At 60.1% G+C, this 16,333-nt stretch overlaps 2 protein-coding genes and 2 long non-coding RNA genes across 4 annotated transcripts in view; 2 read left to right on the forward strand and 2 right to left on the reverse strand.

The window, feature by feature from the left end:
- ATCAY (ATCAY kinesin light chain interacting caytaxin) overlaps positions 1 to 3,502 on the forward strand; it is a 26,995-nt gene extending 23,493 nt beyond the window's left edge. The window contains exon 13 of the mRNA XM_070624712.1: positions 1,150 to 3,502. Coding sequence (XP_070480813.1) covers positions 1,150 to 1,159 — 10 coding nt within the window. The 3' untranslated portion in view covers positions 1,160 to 3,502. The remainder of the gene's footprint in view (positions 1 to 1,149) is intronic.
- LOC139084070 (uncharacterized) overlaps positions 1 to 16,333 on the reverse strand; it is a 38,489-nt gene that overhangs the window by 20,897 nt on the left and 1,259 nt on the right. The window lies entirely within an intron of this gene.
- Positions 3,421 to 4,888, reverse strand: LOC139084071 (uncharacterized). The gene is made up of 3 exons (XR_011541335.1): positions 4,731 to 4,888; positions 4,315 to 4,445; positions 3,421 to 3,739 (listed from the first exon to the last, which is right to left on the reverse strand). It is a non-coding gene; the product is annotated as an uncharacterized lncRNA (long non-coding RNA).
- Positions 8,216 to 12,255, forward strand: NMRK2 (nicotinamide riboside kinase 2). The gene is made up of 7 exons (XM_070624714.1): positions 8,216 to 8,500; positions 9,844 to 9,934; positions 10,412 to 10,460; positions 10,538 to 10,694; positions 11,167 to 11,238; positions 11,589 to 11,695; positions 11,967 to 12,255. Exons 1-7 carry the CDS (start codon positions 8,475 to 8,477, stop codon positions 12,050 to 12,052), a joined length of 588 nt encoding a protein of 195 aa, XP_070480815.1. The 5' UTR covers positions 8,216 to 8,474; the 3' UTR covers positions 12,053 to 12,255.

Consider the following 16,333-nt stretch of genomic DNA (forward strand, 5'->3'; position numbering starts at 1 on the left):
AAGAGGATTGGCAGCAGATGTTAGCTTAGGGCTAATCTTCCTCCAAAAAAAAAAAAGGATCTTGAACCAGAGATGCCTCAGGGACACTGAGTAGCAGCAAGTTCTCGGTGCGTTTCTGACAAGACCATCTCAATCCACGCCTTCTGGAGAGGTGTTCACACCCACAGACACAGAACACGTGAGGAAGTCATCCACCGTAAGGGAAAGTCAGCAGATACAACACACAGCAGAATCAGACTCCCTCCCAGGAATCCCCGGGGAGAGATGATAACAGAAGCGTGTTTAATGATTAGAGACACAAAAAAGGGATTGTGGGAGCAATGGAGGGATGGACACAGATGAGTGGATGTGTGGGTGTATAGATGGATGGATAGGGTGGGTGGGTGAACGGATTGGTGGATTGGTGGGTGGATGGATAAGTGGATGGGTGGATGGTGGATGGATGGTGGACGGATGGATGGATGGTGGATGGATGGATGGTGGATGGATGGTGGATGGATGGTGGATGGATGGATGGTGGATGGATGGTGGACGGATGGATGGATGGTGGACGGATGGATGGATGGATGATGGATGGTGGATGGATGGGTGGATGGATGGATGGATGGATGATGGATGGTGGATGGATGGGTGGGTGGTGGATGGATGGATGTTGGATGGATGGTGGATGGATGAATGGGTGGATGGATGGATGGGTGGGTGGGTTGTTGGATGGATGGATGGATGAATGAACAGACGGATGGATGGATGGGTGAACAGACAGATGGATGGGTGGCTGGGTTGTTGGGTGGATGAACAGATGGGTGGGTGGATGGTGGGTGAATGGTTGGACGGATGGATGAACAGACGGACGGATGGGTGGATGGGTGGATGGGTGAGTGGATGGGTGAGTTGAAGTCTCCCTCTTGTCTGACTGAGGGCACCGGCCCAGGGCCTGTTCTTAGGCTGGACCAAAAGAGAGGTCCTCTTCAGAACCCCATCTGGAAGGTCAGTGGCAGGTGACCGACCCCAAAGGGCAGGTGCCTTTCTTGCTACCAAGGGTGCACCAAAGCCAGATTAGGTCATTCTTTTGGATTCCATGCACCTGCAACAGCATTTTCCACTTTCTTTAAAAACAATAGTAACTTGGCTGTGTTTTACTCTCTTCAGCATGTCCTGAGGTGACGTGAGGACAGAGAAGGACACGAAGAAGATTCCAGACGCCAAGAAACCTCTGTCAGACGCCCTCTGGCCCCGGATCTCGCCCCCGCCTCCTCCTGAGTCCCATCTTCAGAGGGTTCTAGTCTCCATCCATCTCTGAAGCCCAGCATCCTTTTTAGCTGCTTGGAAACATTTTTTTTTAACGATGCGGTACTAGCACGTTCTGGAAAAGGACCCGGTTCTCAGCCCTCCGTCCTTCCACACTCATGAAGTCCCGGCCGAGAAGAGTGAGCAGCACAGGGCGTGGCCAGTGTGTCCTCGGTGGCCTCGGGCCCCTCCCACTGTACAAAGTCCTGGTTCGAGACCCTTCTCTTGCTCGTCACCTGTCCCAGGTTGGAGCCACAGACGCCCACTCCCCAGCCGGGTCTGGATTTGTTCTCGTGCCTTCCTCCCAGAACGGCCCCCGCAGCCCTGGGCATCTGACTGGGGAGCTCAGCCCCCCGCAGGGCGGGGCCCCGGGCACCTCCCGGCCTTCGACCTCGTGGCTTTTCATTGTCCTCCAGTCTCAGAAATACACTCCCGTCTCCATCCAGAACATTCTCAAGCCCCTTTAACTCAGATGCCACACCACAGGGCGACCCCGATCTGTAACGTACCTCCTCCCGAGGGAATGAGCCGTCCCCACTTCCCCGATCCCCCCTGAAAATGGGGTTGGGATGAGCCCCCTGGGGCTCCCACCAAGAGCGGAGGCTGAGAAACCATCTCTAATGTAGGCTTGTGCCGGAAATACAGACCGAGAAAAAGGAAGAGACAGGGTATGGGATTTCGCAGCGTTGCGAAGGTCACTCAGGAAAAGAAATCCTGGTGGCCTGGACACAATGGCCACCTGCGTTCAAAGGAGGCAAATCTCTCTTGGACGGAAGATAAACTTTTTCTAATGCGGTCCAAACACCAGTCAAGTGGCCTCTCGAGGTAGTGAGCTCCCCGTCTCTGGGGGCATTTAAAGAAACGGCTGAATGGCGCTTGCAGAAAGCGGTCGTCTGCGGTCCCCTCCAATCCTGAGTCTTTATTTCTGTGACTCTGAGCGGAATCGAGCTGGCACGCTGTGGGGTCCCTCCAGCTGGCTTTTTAGCGGGTGTCGTCGAGGCTCAGTTGGCCTGCGTTTCTGGGCCTCGGTGGGAATGTCAAGTGCTGCCTGGTCCTGGACATCGAAGAGGGTGTGTTTGGGGCCATGCCATGGCAGGAGGGAGCTGGTGGCGTGAGTGCCGCCGGAAGGGGACGCCCAACTTTGCCATGTGGGAGGGGGTCCTGCCCATTGAGGAATTGCCCCAACGCCATGAAAAATGCCAGGCCTCCCAGCGAGCTTGGGCCAGGCATCTTCCAGGTCCCAGCACAGCCCCCGTGGGGCCAGGGCGTTTGGGGGCCTGACGGGGTTTTTAAATTTGTGTTTCTGCTGTTTCCCAGATGTCAGATGAAGGGCAGGGGCGGTGTTCTGAGCCCAAGTGTGGCCCCCGGAGCCTCACGCAGCAGAGGCTGGCAGACGGGCCCCTCCAGGCTGCCCTCCATCGGGACCCTCCCTCCGGGGCCCTAAACTCTGGGTTCAGGTGGTCAGTGCAGCCCCTCGGAGACCCACGCACGGTCCGGAGGGCCCCAGACGGCCACCCGCAGGAAGGCGGTGACTCCTGGAAGTCTGGGGGCTCACTCCAAGCTCACAGAAGGAGCCGGGATGGAACTCATGCGTTCTCCCCAATCCCGCCACAACTGAGTGCCTGCAGAGGTGACAGATGACACAAACGGGGAGATTTCGGGGCCCCCTCGAGGGGCCTGCAGACTCATCATTCCAACAGGGCCCACCGGGCCCACCCAGCGCCCCTCCGGACCACCAGCAGCCACAGACGACGGGCAAGTGGAACCGAGGACCCCGCTTGGCCACAGCAGCCCCTCCAGGATAGAGAGAGACCCCCAGGGAGCTGGGTCCCCAGGCCTGCCGCCTGTCCTCAGGCGTGAGACCAAATGGGGCCACCATGTCCAGGCAGGCTGCCCCCCGCGTCCCTCCCCCCGCGGGGTCGTCTTTGCGGTAGATTCGTATCCGAGGGCGGTTCCAGCCAAGATGCAGCAGACACCCGGCCCTCGGCGACTCAGGCGGGCGTTGGGCTTTCCTCGTGGGCCCCGTGGGACGTGTCGTCATAAATCCCCCCCACCAAACTCGTAGTTCACACGCCCCCTCCCCCACCCCTGACAGCGAGTTTTGCGGTTTTTAAAAAACGAAAACAGTTGGTTATGCGGACCGTCGTGAGGTTCAGATGCCATTTCCACAAGCTTTGGGGGATTCTTATGTGAAATAAATGTCACTGAGAATGGAGGTCTGTGCTCTTGTCTGTTTCCAGGGAAATCTTTTACGGGGGGCGGGGGGGGGCTGCCCCATGCCGTGCGACCTTGGGTGACCTTGAGCGACCTTGGATGACCTCAGGCTGTCTTCTCCTGCTTCCGTCTCCCGTCCGCAGAACGGGTGGCCGGCTCCATTATTCCCATGACCCTCTGGCCCTGCCGCTCTGTGATTGACATTCATTTCCTGCCCTGATCCTCTCTGGGGTCAAACCTATTTGGCGATTAATAATAATAAGTTAAGGGGGACCCCACAGGTTCAGGGCTCAGATGCCACGTGCACGTAGGGAGTCCCAGGTCACCCGCACTTGTGTCTGATGTGCCTACAAATCAGGGGTCCCCCCCCACTTCAGGTTCCACGGTGGCTCACGGAACTGAGGGGACCAGCACTTGCGAGATCACCTGTGTATTCATAAGGAACACAGGCCAGGATCAGCCAGATGGAAGAGACGCACGGAGCCAGGCATGGGGAAGGGACTCAGGGCATCCACGCCCTCCCCGGGGGCCACTGTCCCGGCACCTCCCGTCTTCACCCCCCCGGGAGCTCCCCGGACCCCTTCATTTAAGGTCCCCTGGGGCGTAGTCACCACTGGTTAAATCGTTGGCCGTTGGTGACGGACTCAACCCCCGGCCCCTCTCCCCTCCCCGGAGGTCAGGGTGAGGCTGAGAGCTCGGGCCCCTTGACCCCATGGTTGGGTCCCCTGGCCTCCAGCCCCGTCCTGTGCTTCTAGGGTCTTCCCAAAACCGCCTCATTAGCATAAACCCGGGTGTGGCTGACGGGCATCTCACAATAGCGAAAGATGCTTCTTTCCCCTCGATGCTCTGGGGCCGTTCCAGGACCAGATGTCATGAGGAAAGATGCACCTTCCGCTCACGCAGGCGGGTCAAGGGTTTTAGGAGCTGGCTGCTGAGAGCTGGGACTGAAACCAAATACAGGTCTTATTACAAATCACAATTATGACGACACTACTGAATAATAGTCTGTCTGACCTGGCACAGCCCCCGTGTTACCAAGGGGGAGACTGAGGCACAGAGAGGTGACGTGGCTTGCCCAGGGTCCCATGGACAGTGAGGGATGGGTCCGCGGCCTGGCCCAGTTCCCCGTCCCTACTGGCCGCCCCATGGCACGGCTGGGGACCGGCGGCCCTCGGCCAGCACAGGAGGGGCCCTCTCCCACGGTCCACGCCCGGGACTTTGGGACCTACTTGTGGCACGGATGCCAGCGTGGGCGTGACGTTCACGCCAGGTCACCATCAGCTTGGTGGCTCTGCCATCCTGGCCCTGTGATGTCAGGTGAGGTGTCCTTCCTGGAGGAGGTGTCTCGAGAGGAGGGGGCGAGACTGCACGGGGCCGGGGGGGGTGGCTGAGGAGGGGGGAGCTGTGCTGGGATCATGGGGTGTCACCCCCAGTTTGGGAGTCGGGTGGGGACCAAGCCCCCCTCACGTGGCTCCCAGCCCAGCGGGGAGGCTTGGCCCAGGGAGCTGGGTCCTCGCCGGGGACCAGCAGCCGGGCCCAGGAAGTGTCTCTGATCGGAGACCAGGGGGGAGGCAGCAGTTAGCCAGGCCAGCGGGCGGGGGCAGAGGCGTCCTGGGCAGAAGGCCCCTCGAGGACAAAAGCCTGGAGGCCAGACAGAGCTGGTGAGCCCGGGGCGGGAAAACAAAGGGCGAGAGGGAGGGGGCTGGGGGCCGGATCGGGCCGGGCGGGCGTTCCAGGGGACCCCAGAGCTCGATGAGGGCCTGGTCGCTCTCTATTTTTTTTTAAATTTACCATTAATGGCATTTTGTACATTCACAATGTTACGCAACCATCAGCTCTATCTAGTTCCAGAACATTCCATTACCCCAAAAGAAACCTCGACCCCACTAGCAGTGACTCTCCAGCCCCCTCCCCCAGCCCCTGGCCCCCACGAACCCGCTCTCTGTCTGTGGATCTGCCCGTTCTGGACGTTTCACGTCACTGGGATCACACGCTCTGCGACGGGATGGTCATTTTTTAATGACGTTGGACCCGTGGCTGTTTGGGGTCAGGCGGGTCTGCACCAGGAGCCTCTGTGCCCCGTGATCCAGCCCCAGGAGGCTTCCCGGTGGTGCCCTGCCAGGGCCTCTATCTGGGCGCGTCACTGTCACCCGTGGCCCAGGCCACGTGACCCACAGGAGGCTCCCTGGAAATTCTTGGCACCGAAACTGGGCCAGAGGTGGAGCCTGGAGCTGGGCATCGCCCCTCTGCCACCGCCACCGCCCGCCCACGGGCGCCTGTCAGAGCTCAGGCGTCACTGGTCCAGCCCCATCGGCAAAAGGGGAAACTGAGACCCACAGGGGACAGGGCGGGGCTGGAGGTTGGAGGAGGAGGGGGCGGGGCCTCATGTACACTCTGCCCCTGGTGGCCGATGGAGGCGAGGGTCGTCTGCCCCGGTGACCTCTCCCGACCTCAGTGCCAGGTCAGTCTTCAGGGGGCCACTCGGGGCCCGTTAACCAGAGTCAACGCCCACCGCCGGCTGATCCTGAGCAGAGACCTTGGCCACTGCGGGTCCTGCTGGCGGAATGGGGACAGGGAGGTCACAGAGGTCATGGGGGGGCCACACAGGGCAGGGCCAGGGGGAGGGCATATGGGGGCAGCGGGAACAGAGGGGGGAAACTCATTCCCAACACAGCCCGGACCCGCGGGGGTTTCCAGCCTCGGAGCCAGCAGGCCAGCGGGGGACAATCACCAGAAGACGCGAGAGGGGCAGAGGGACGTTGATCTCGCGGGATTCAAAGGCCGTGGCCGTGGTGACGGGACCCAGGGTGGGTGAGGGCTGGATGGAAGGGGGGTGCGCCGTGTGAGGTTCCTGGGGCCACCGTGACGGGTCACTCAGACTCTGGCTTAAAACAACTGGCGTTTATTCTCTTGGTGCTGGAGGCCGGAGGGGCACGGCCAGCGTCCCTGGGCTGAGACGAAGGTCAGTAGGTCCCCCTCCTGCTGGAGGCTCTGGGGACAATCCGGTTCCCCCTCCTCCAGGTTCTGGGGCCGCCAGCATCCCCCGGCTCGTGGCCGCATCCCTCCCGTCTCTGCCACGTGGTCCCGAGGCCTCCTCCTCTTCCGTGTGCGTCACTCTCCTTCTGCCTTTTGCTTATAGGGTCCTGTGTTCGCATTTGGGGCCCAGCCGGATAATCCAGGGTCATCTCCCCACCCAAGATCCTTAAGGGAATCCCAGCCACAAAGACCCTCTTGCCACCAAAGGGGACGGGCTCACAGTTTCCAAGGATGGGAGCGGATGGAATCTGGGGCCTGGGGAGGAGGGAGGGTGACGGTGTTTGGATATCAGAGTCGAGAGGAGGGGTAATCAAAGATGAGACATGATGGTTTCATCAAAGTTAACCTGAGGGAGGAAGCCTGGTAAGAGAATGGGGTTCTGGGAAGAGAGATGGTCATGTGCAAAGGCCCTGTGGCAGCAGCTCGGCCGCTGAGGGGCAGGTAAGTGATGGGTGGGGTGGGGCATCCTCCCTCTCTCCCTCTCTTTCCCCACCTGCCTCCATAAAACCACCTGGGGGTGGGAGCATAAAGGTGAGGTCCCCCAGTCACTGGGTCCCGGCAGAACTAAGATTCAAACCCAGGATTGTTTTAAAAATTATTTTATTGAGGTCATGTTGGCTCATAACACTATAAATTTCAGGTGTGCATCATTCTATTGCAGCTTCCACACAGACGGCATCGTGTTCACGAGATTTTTAACCAGCAATTCTCAAATCCATTTTTAAATAGAATCTTTTGTCTTTTTATTATTGACTTGTAAGAGCTCTTTATATATTCTGGATCTCAAACCCTTACCAGATATATGACTTACAAAGACTTTCTCCCATTCTCTGGTTCATCTTTTCACTTTCTTAATAATGTCCCTTGATGCATAAAAGTTTCATTTTTATCAAGCTCACTCCCTAAATTTTTTATTTTGTAAAAAGCATTACTTTTCATAAAATATTACATTTATAATATAATTGTAGTGTATGTCTGATCACAGTGGCTGCCTCAGTATTTTTAAAGGTTAATAAGTGTTCTAAATTTTCCTCTGATTAATCTATAATGTGGTCAGTATTATCAGGGACTATAATCCACATAAAGGAAAGCCATTTGGGGTCCTCAGTCCTTTTTAAGAGTGACAAGGGACCCTGGGACCAAAAGCTTGCATCTGGGGTCGAGGGGCCTCTCGCCCACTGAGGCTGTGGGGCCCAGCCCGGCCGTCTCTGAGCTGCTGTTGGAACTTGGGCCAGTGCCCCCTGGGGCAGAGGGCACAGACCAGGGGGGTCACCCTCCCCCAGCCCCCCCAGGCCGCTGTGACGCTGAGGCCAGACCCACTGGCTCCAGGCCTCCCGTGGGCGCTCTGAACAGCCCCCAGTGTCACCCTGAGATTTCTGGCGGGGCCCGGGCGCCGCAGCAAAGCTATCTTGGGATTCACCCTGCGGACCTTAAGCCCATCTTGGCCGCATCCCCCTTGGGGAGGGAGGTTCCGGCCCAGCGGGGCCTCTGGGGCTGGGGGTGGGGCTGGGGGTGGGGGGAGGGTGAGCTCCCTTCTCGAAGCCTCCAGGATCCATCTTAATGTTGGGGTCAGGCCAGGGGACACACGGCGGGATATTTTTAGGGAGGGAAGGCGTGTGGCCGGCTGTCTGCCCCGTGGGCAGCCTGGCTCGGAGGGGAGGGTGGAGGGGCAGGGAGAGAGAGCAGGAGGAGGGCCGAGGCAGCCGGGGTGACACCTCCCCGCACCCCCCTGTCCGGCTAATTTAGGCAAAAGGTGACTCGAAGCTATTTGCATGGGTGAGAACAGGTGCGGAGCCCCCGCCCACCCGCCCGCCTCAGGCCGCCTCCCCCGGGCCGGCCTCCGGGCTGCCCGGCTTATAAAGGCGCGTGTTCCTCAATGACGCCGGGTCGGCCCAGCGAGGTGCCCCGGAGGGAGTCGGAGCGCGAGTCCCCCCGACATGAAGCACATCGTGGGCATCGGAGGGTGAGCGCCCCTGTGTGGGCGAGGACGTGGGGGAGGTCGGGCCGAACGAGGGCTGCCCGGCGCCTGAGGTCGCGGGGCCCGGCGCCCAAGGTCGGAGGGCCGAGATGGGTCCCTGCCCCGAGGCGGGGAGAGCTGGCTGTGCACGGGGGCCCGATTTTAAATTTGCAAATGGAAATCGCTTTTTGCCCCCGATTAGACTCCTTGTGAACCCAAAACTGGGTGGAGACTGACGACTTTGTAGGGCACAGGCAGCCCCCTAAGGCGCGGGGGCGGACCCGGGGGACGCCTGCTGCAGGGCAGGCCTTGGGGGCAGGGGATGGCCCACCCAGGCGTCACCCGGAGGCCCTTCCTGCACAGGGTTCGACGCTCTGCTGTCACCCTGTTGGGATTCCCACTATATTTGATCAAGGGTCCTGCCACCTCTTCACGGGCTCCGAGTGTGAGCTGTGCCTTTTACGACACCCCAGTGAACGCCAGTCATGTTCCCACCTGTCCCCCTTAATATATGGGGTCCCCTTCCCCCATCGGCCCTTTTTAAGGGCTGCAGCGTCCCCCACCCCTGACCTTCCATACCCAGCTTTACTAAAGTCCCTGACACCGAGAACAGGGACAATGGGGTCACGGGGACACTGGTTTCCCGAAAGCCCTGACGGCCACCCTTCTCTGTCCTTCGTTAGCTCCAGGGGTCAAACGTCCTTGTCCTCTTTGTCATGGGGTGACCGACTGTCCTGCTTTTCCTGGCACTGAAGGGCCTTGGGGACTCGGGAATTTGGGCCCTAAAACCAGAGACATCTCTGGAAGTCCGCCACGAGGGGGTCACCCTGGTTTGCCAATTATTATTATTTTTGTCTGTTCCTTTTTTTTTTTTTTGTCTCTTCCCGGCTACCAACGATGCCGTACCTCGTTTCACAAAGTGGCTACCACTTCCAGGTTCGGCTGGGAAGTCCCGGTCTTCCTATTGCAAACATTTTTTTCTCTCCCCGTCTGCTGGTGACCTAACATTGTGATTTTTTTCCAGCCCCACAGAGGCCAACTCACGCTGGGGCCTCAGTTTCCCCATCTGTAGAAACCAGCTCATGGCCCTACCTCCTGGGTTGGCAGGAAGGCTGAACTGAGGTTAAACGTGGGTTAGCGTTTTTTGGCGAATTTTCAGAGTCTGGGCCTCTTTTCTCTGCTCAGAAAGCCTGCTGTGACCCTCGATGAGTAAAAATGTCCCCTTAGCGCCACTGTTTTGCGGTTCTGGCTTTTGTGTTGGAGTCTGATTCTGGGGGGGGGAGGTCCTCGGACCCGGATGGGGCCGGAGCGGGGGACCCGGGTGGCCTCATGCGATGTTCTGTCTGCAGCGTGACCAACAGCGGCAAGACCACGCTGACCAGCAGCCTGCTCAGATCGCTGCCCAACTGCTGTGTGATCCACCAGGATGATTTTTTCAAGGTGGCCATCCTCGCCCAGGGCTGGCAGGGGAGGTGGCCCCCGGAGAAGGGGACTCGGGGCCCGCCTGCCTGAGCCCTCCCGGGTGGCCCGGCGCTGATGCTTGCCGGGAGAGCGAGGGATGGGCGACCTCCTTGACTGAGCATCTCTTGGATACCTGGCACATCCCCGCCGGGTGGATGGGGGGACCGTGGCTCCCGAGGGGGCGTGCCACCCGGCCTTGGTCCCTCTGCATGTCCCTTTCCCATTTTCTGATTGGGCTCTGAGCCGGCCCTTGGTGCTCTGCAAGGGGTGAGGGGTAATAGGGTGATGGATGCAAAGTCCCATGAGTCAGGGTAGGGGGTCCGAGTGCCAGCCTGTGGCCCGTAGGCATCGGCTGCGGGGGGACGGGGTGGGCAGGGCCCACCGAGACTGTCACCCCGGGGCGGGGCGGGCGGGAAGCTGGGTACTGAGCCCGCGGCCTGGGCCCCTCTGTTCCAGCCTCAGGACCAAATCGCAGTTGGGGAGGACGGCTTCAAGCAGTGGGACGGTAAGGCCGGACGGCGACCCTGCGCCCTGCCCCGCGCGGTGCCCCGGCCCCGCCTGACGCCGCTCTCCCGCCCCCAGTGCTGGAGTCCCTGGACATGGAGGCCATGCTGAGCACCGTGCGCGCCTGGGCGAGCAGCCCCCACAAGTTCGCCCGCGCCCACGGGGTCAGCGTGCAGCCGGACGCTGCCAACACTCACATCCTCCTTCTGGAAGGCTTCCTGCTGTACAGCTACAAGTGAGCGGCCGCGGGTTCGAGCCCTGGACAACCCCGGCTCCCCCCACAGGGGGTCGGTCCGGCTGAGTCCCTGGGTCAACAGACAGGAGACCAGAATCAAGGCTGGGGGGTGGGGCAGAGCTGGCTTCAGCTCAAGGATCGGGGGCCAAGAGCCATGCTTCTTGGGGAAATGGAGTCCTCATTCTAGAATCTCAGCCTCTTCAAGCAGAGCAGGAGGCTGGGCTGGACCCCCAGCCTTGCTGTGTGACCCCGGGCAAGCCATCGCACCTCTCTGGGCCCATCTAAGTGCAGGGAGAGTGGGGCGCCCATCCTTGGGGTCTGCTGTGGGGACGTTCCTGGCGCCAATGCTGGTCCCCTCCCTGACCCCCAAACTCACCGGCCCAGAAGCCCCCAGCCCTCGCCACCCAGGAAGGTCCCTGGAGCCCACGGATGCCAGGCCTGGGGCGCTGACCGTGTCCCTTGCCCCGGCCAGGCCCCTGGTGGATTTGTACAGCCGGCGGTACTTCCTGACCGTCCCGTACGAGGAATGCAAGCGGCGGAGGAGGTGAGCTGCTGGCCCGGGCGGGACTCCCGGGGGTCCGGGGGGCCGGATGGCGCCCACCAGACCCCAGGCCCCCGAAGGCCAGCAGACAGCAGAGACCATCCGGCCGAGGCTCTGTGCCGGGAGCCCACAGCCCGGCGCCCCCGCGCCCCGCCCTGGGCACCCCCTGGGCCCACGGGGTGGCAATGCTGGAAGCGGGGGCACCCAGGCCCCAGTGTGGGGCCTCTGCCTCTGTGGGGTCCCCTTTCTTGGGGGTGCTGCCCCTGACCTAGTTCACGTCCTCCAGGCTGCGCTCACGGCACCACCTTTGGGGGACGTGGGTGTCGCTCATGCTCCCCCACCTGTCTCCCCAGTACTCGAAGCTATGAGGTCCCCGACCCCCCCGGCCTCTTTGATGGCCACGTGTGGCCAATGTACCAGAAATACAAGCGGGAGATGGAAGCCAGCGGCGTGGAAGTCGGTAAGCGCCCGTGGGAGATGAGGCCTGGCCCTGGGGGAACCCGGAACCCAGCCCCTCCCCATTGGGACCATCAGAATCCTGGAAGTCCCTCCTCGAGTCTCGCCACCAGTCCCTCTTGCTTTGGGCCCCGGAGGCCGGTCTGTTCCAGCAGCCGGACTCTGCAGGTCGGCCTCCTCCTGACCCAGCCGTCAGCCGTCGCCTGTGGGCTGGCCACCTCCCTCTTGGCGGCAGCCCCCTGACCCGGCCCTGACGGTGGCGTCTCCGGTTGCAGTGTACCTGGACGGCACCAAGTCCCGCGAGCAGCTCTTCCATCAAGTCCTGGAAGACATCCGGAACTTGCTCCTGAACAGTGTCTAGGCAGGCCGAGGGCAGGGGCCGGCCGGGGTCCCAGGGGCCCATGCGCCACGCCGGCCACAGGGAGGCCCAGACGGGTGCTGCGTGACCGTCTCCCTCTGGGGAAATCTACTCCCGGCTCAGCGTCTCGGGCCCCCGGGGGTCCCCCCGAGATGCCTTTGCAACCTCACGACCACTTCAGGATTAAAGCCAGTCCTGTTTTTTAACCATCGGGGTCCAGCCTGTGGTGTTCCATTGGGTCGTCGGTGGCCTCTGGGGGCGGCACTGCGAGGTCTGGGCAGTTTCAGTGTCCACGCGTTGGACTCAGGCCCATGTGACCCAGGGGCCTCCTGGGGGTCCTGGGGGCCTCAGTTTCCCCAAAGGGGACATTTCCTGCGAGATTTCAACGGACGGTCACACCAGGGGCTGGGAAGTCGGCCACGCCGGAAGCCCCCGGCGTCTCCCCCGTGACTGGAGCCGGCACCTATTTCCTGGGACTCTGGGAAAGCTTTTGCGACCCAAGATGCCCACAGAGGACATTTCCTGCCCAGAAGCACGTGCCCCTGAGCCCTCCCAGAAACCTCAGTGAGAGAGCTGCTCATGCACACCCATTTCACAGATGGGGAAACTGAGGCACAGAGATGGCCAGCGGCTCTGCAGAGCTGAGATTTGACCCCGGGTCACCTCAGACTTCATTCTTTTTGCTCAAGGGAGGCTGGAAGGTCTGGTGGAGACTGGAGCCCCGGGAGCAGGGCAAGGGGGAAGAAAGGGAGAGGACGGGGTGCCCCCTGACCTGAGGGTGACACCCTGCGGCCAGCAGGAAAAACTCGCAGTCCAGACAGGTTTGGACAAAGCTGGGGAGTATAGGGAAATTATGGGGGAAAAAGAGAAAAGAACCAATTATTATATAACCCAGAAATTCCACTCCTAGAAATACACCCAAAGCATTGAAAACAGGTGATCCGACAACAACATGTCCACACATGTTCACAGCAGCATGATTCTCAGTCACCAAAAGGTGGAAACAACCCCAAGTGTCCGCCGACACATGATGGATCCACACAGTGTGTCCATCCACACCCTGGAATATTACACAGCCGTGAAAAGGAAGGAGATCCTGACACCTGCTCCCACGTGGAGGGACCTGGAGGACGTGATGCTCAGTGACATGAGCCAGACACAGAGGGACACACACTGTGTGGTCCACTCACAGGAGGTCCCCAGAGGAGCCACATCCACAGAGACAGAAAGTGGATGGGGGGCCAGGGGCTGGGGGAGGGGTGGGAGTGACTGCTAATGGGGCTTCTTTATGGGGGTGACAAAATTTTCTAAAATCGATTGCACATCCTACAAATAGACAAAAAAAATTCTGAAGTGAACACATTCCATGGGTAAATGTTACGGTACGTTAATTCTATCTCAACAAAGCTGTTTAAAAAGTCCTTCAGGATTGGATAAGGAAAAACAAAATACCCAACGTCAATTTGTTTTATTCAGTGACATTTTCAACATTTGTGACTTGAATAAAAAAAACGCATTCATGCCCATCTACTCATTAACAGCACATTACTGTCATGGTAACAAATCGGGCACGTGGCTTCACAGGGCCCTAAACATTGTTTCATTCAACAAACATTTACTGGGTGTGCAGTCTGTCGATCTGCAGACTGTGGCCTGTGGGCCGAATCCCGTCCACGGCGAGATTTTGCACAGGCTGCCAGCTAAGCACGGTTTCACATTTTTAAATGGTCAGGGGAAAAAAAAAATAGCAAGAAGAATTAAATTTCGTGACACATGCAAATTACGTGGAATTCAAATTTCAGCGTCCAGAAATAAAGCCTTATTGGCATGCGGCCACGCGCGTTTTGGAACGTGTCATCTGCGGCGGGCCCGCGACGGCTGGGCTTGGAAGCTTCCAGAGGGATCTGCTCGTCTGCAGAGAGGAAACTATGTACTTTCTGCCCCTTTGCAGAAAATGCTTGCTGAGCGGCGCCGTGTAGACCAGGTCTGGAGCCGAGGGTCTCAGGGGACAGCTGGGACTGAGGTCGCTGCGTCCCACCCCGAGCGAGGGCTGGGGCAGGACCCGGAGGAAGCCCTGGGGGGCTGCCAAGCCTCGCCCTTTGCCACGGGCACGGAGCGCGGCAAAGGTGATCTGCTGGTCACCGGGCCCAAAATAGTCCAGGATGGGACGGGAACCTGGGAGAGGTGGCTCCTGGCAGCCTGAGCCCTGCCCGGCCACCCGGGCACCTGAGTCCTTTCGAGAACAGTTGCAACAGGGTGAGCAACGTGAAAAAATGGAAGAAAACAAATGTTGGAGGATGTGGAGAAATTGGCCCCTCGCGCGTGGCTGGTGGGAATGACCGGGCAGCCACTGCAGGAAACGATCTGGCAGCTCCTCAAAAAATTGGACATCGAATCACTGTATGACCCCCACAGTCCCACTTCTGGGTGAACATCCAAAGAATTGAAATCAGGGTCCCAAAGAGACAGCTGCACAACCGTGTTCACAGCAGCGCAATACCCAGAGCCAAAACTTTCAAACATCCCCAGTATCTGAGGATGGATGAGGGACACACACAGTGCGGTCCATCCACACCCTGGAATATTACGCAGCCGTGAAAAGGAAGGAGATCCTGACATCTGCTCCCACGTGGACGGACCTGGAGGACGTGATGCTCAGTGACGTGAGCCAGACACAGAGGGACACACACCATGTGGTCCACTCACAGGAGGTCCCCAGAGGAGCCACATCCACAGAGACAGAAAGTGGATGGGGGGCCAGGGGCTGAGGGAGGGATGGGAGTTGGTGTTTCATGGGGACAGAGCTTCCGTTTGGGGAGATGGAAAGTTCTGGAGACGGATGGAGGGGCTGGTTGCACAGCAGTGTAACTTGCTTCATGCTGCTGAGCTGTGCACTCAAAAATGGGTAAAAAGGCGAATTTTATGTTGTTGATATTTCACCACAATTTAAAAAAAGAAAAGATGAGGGCAGCAGCAACGCCGTGACCGCCTCGTCCCGGTTTGCCCAAACTGTCCTGGTTTTAGCACTGAAAGTCCCCATCCTGGGAGCCCCGGGCAAGCTGGGACAGCTGGTCACCCTACTCAGGGTCAACCGCCTCGAGAGATCTGATTGTTCTAGGCCCCATTTCTCTAGGGCTCAGAGAGGCAGACGGACTTGCCCAAGGTCACTCAGCAGAGCTGAGATTTGAGCTCGAAGTCTGTCAAATGCCGACCCCGTGGGCTTCCCCAGCCGAGGAAACACGGCCAGCCCACTCACCCCAGGCCCGTCTGGCCTCGTCTTCCCACCCACATCCCAGAGGAGCTCCCTCGTCCCTCCCAGAAGCACCCAGGGGCCCAGAGAACCCGGCCGGCGGCTGTGGGCGCGGCGATGCCGTCGGCTAGGCTAACCTGCGCCTTCCCGGCAGCCCCTGGCCTCACGGACAGAACCCCAAGATGAACCGACTCACCCCTCACCCCGAGTGCCGGGCGGCCTCCCCGGGACCCCAGGCTGGGACCCCCTGGAGACTGCACAGCCCAGCGTGTGACAGGCGGCCGAACCTTCACCTCTGCGCTCCCCCAGCTCCTGGGGACCCCATCGCGGCCGGCCTCCCGGAAACCCCTCCGGAGCCCTCGGAGGTCCCTCTACAGGGGGGCCGGGGCCGCAGACCCCCCCCCACAATGACTCATGCTCTCTTTATGGTTCTCACTTATTTTATTGATTTGGACTAAATTCGTTTGAAGAGGAAACTGTGGCGCTGGCGTCACCGGGAAAACCTCAGCTTCCTGAGTCACGTCAGAACGAAGCACGTGACCACCGAAAGTTAGAAAGCTTGCCCACGCGCCACCCCGGGACCCCCAGCACCGAGACCTCCACCTTCTTTAAACGTTCAAGGCCACGAACTCTCAGCTAGAGGCAACCCTGCCCCCTGGGGGACACCGGGGGACCTCTGGGGACATCTGCGGGTGTCACACTGGGGGGGCTCCTGGCATCAAGTGGGTGGGGGCCAGGGATGCTGCTCAGCCCCCCTCAGCACCCGGGACGGCCCCCCAGAGATGACCCGGCCCTGATGTCAGCAGCGCCGAGGGGGCACCTTGGCCCAAGGGCAGAGACCGGGGCCAGCCCTGCCGTGTCCCCACACTGTGCAGGCAAGACCTTGGGAAGGGGCTGGGAGCCCAGGACGGGTCCAGACCCTGCCACACGCCAGCGTGCCCCACGTCCCGTGGCTGACACCCTCCCAAGCCAAGTCATCCCCCACCCCAAGGAACTTGGCCGGGCCAGGCCTGCCCGCAGCCCCCCTTCCTTGC

This window comes from Equus przewalskii, chromosome 6, assembly GCF_037783145.1.
Source record: "Equus przewalskii isolate Varuska chromosome 6, EquPr2, whole genome shotgun sequence".
Classification (NCBI taxonomy): Eukaryota; Metazoa; Chordata; class Mammalia; order Perissodactyla; family Equidae; genus Equus; species Equus przewalskii.

Excerpts from the sequence above, each read along its gene's own strand:
- NMRK2 (XM_070624714.1), top strand. The coding sequence starts at position 8,475 with ATGAAGCACATCGTGGGCATCGGAGG. Across the intron at positions 9,935-10,411 it reads ACCAGGATGATTTTTTCAAG|CCTCAGGACCAAATCGCAGT; the intron begins GTGGCCATCCTC and ends CCTCTGTTCCAG. Across the intron at positions 11,239-11,588 it reads GAATGCAAGCGGCGGAGGAG|TACTCGAAGCTATGAGGTCC; the intron begins GTGAGCTGCTGG and ends CTGTCTCCCCAG.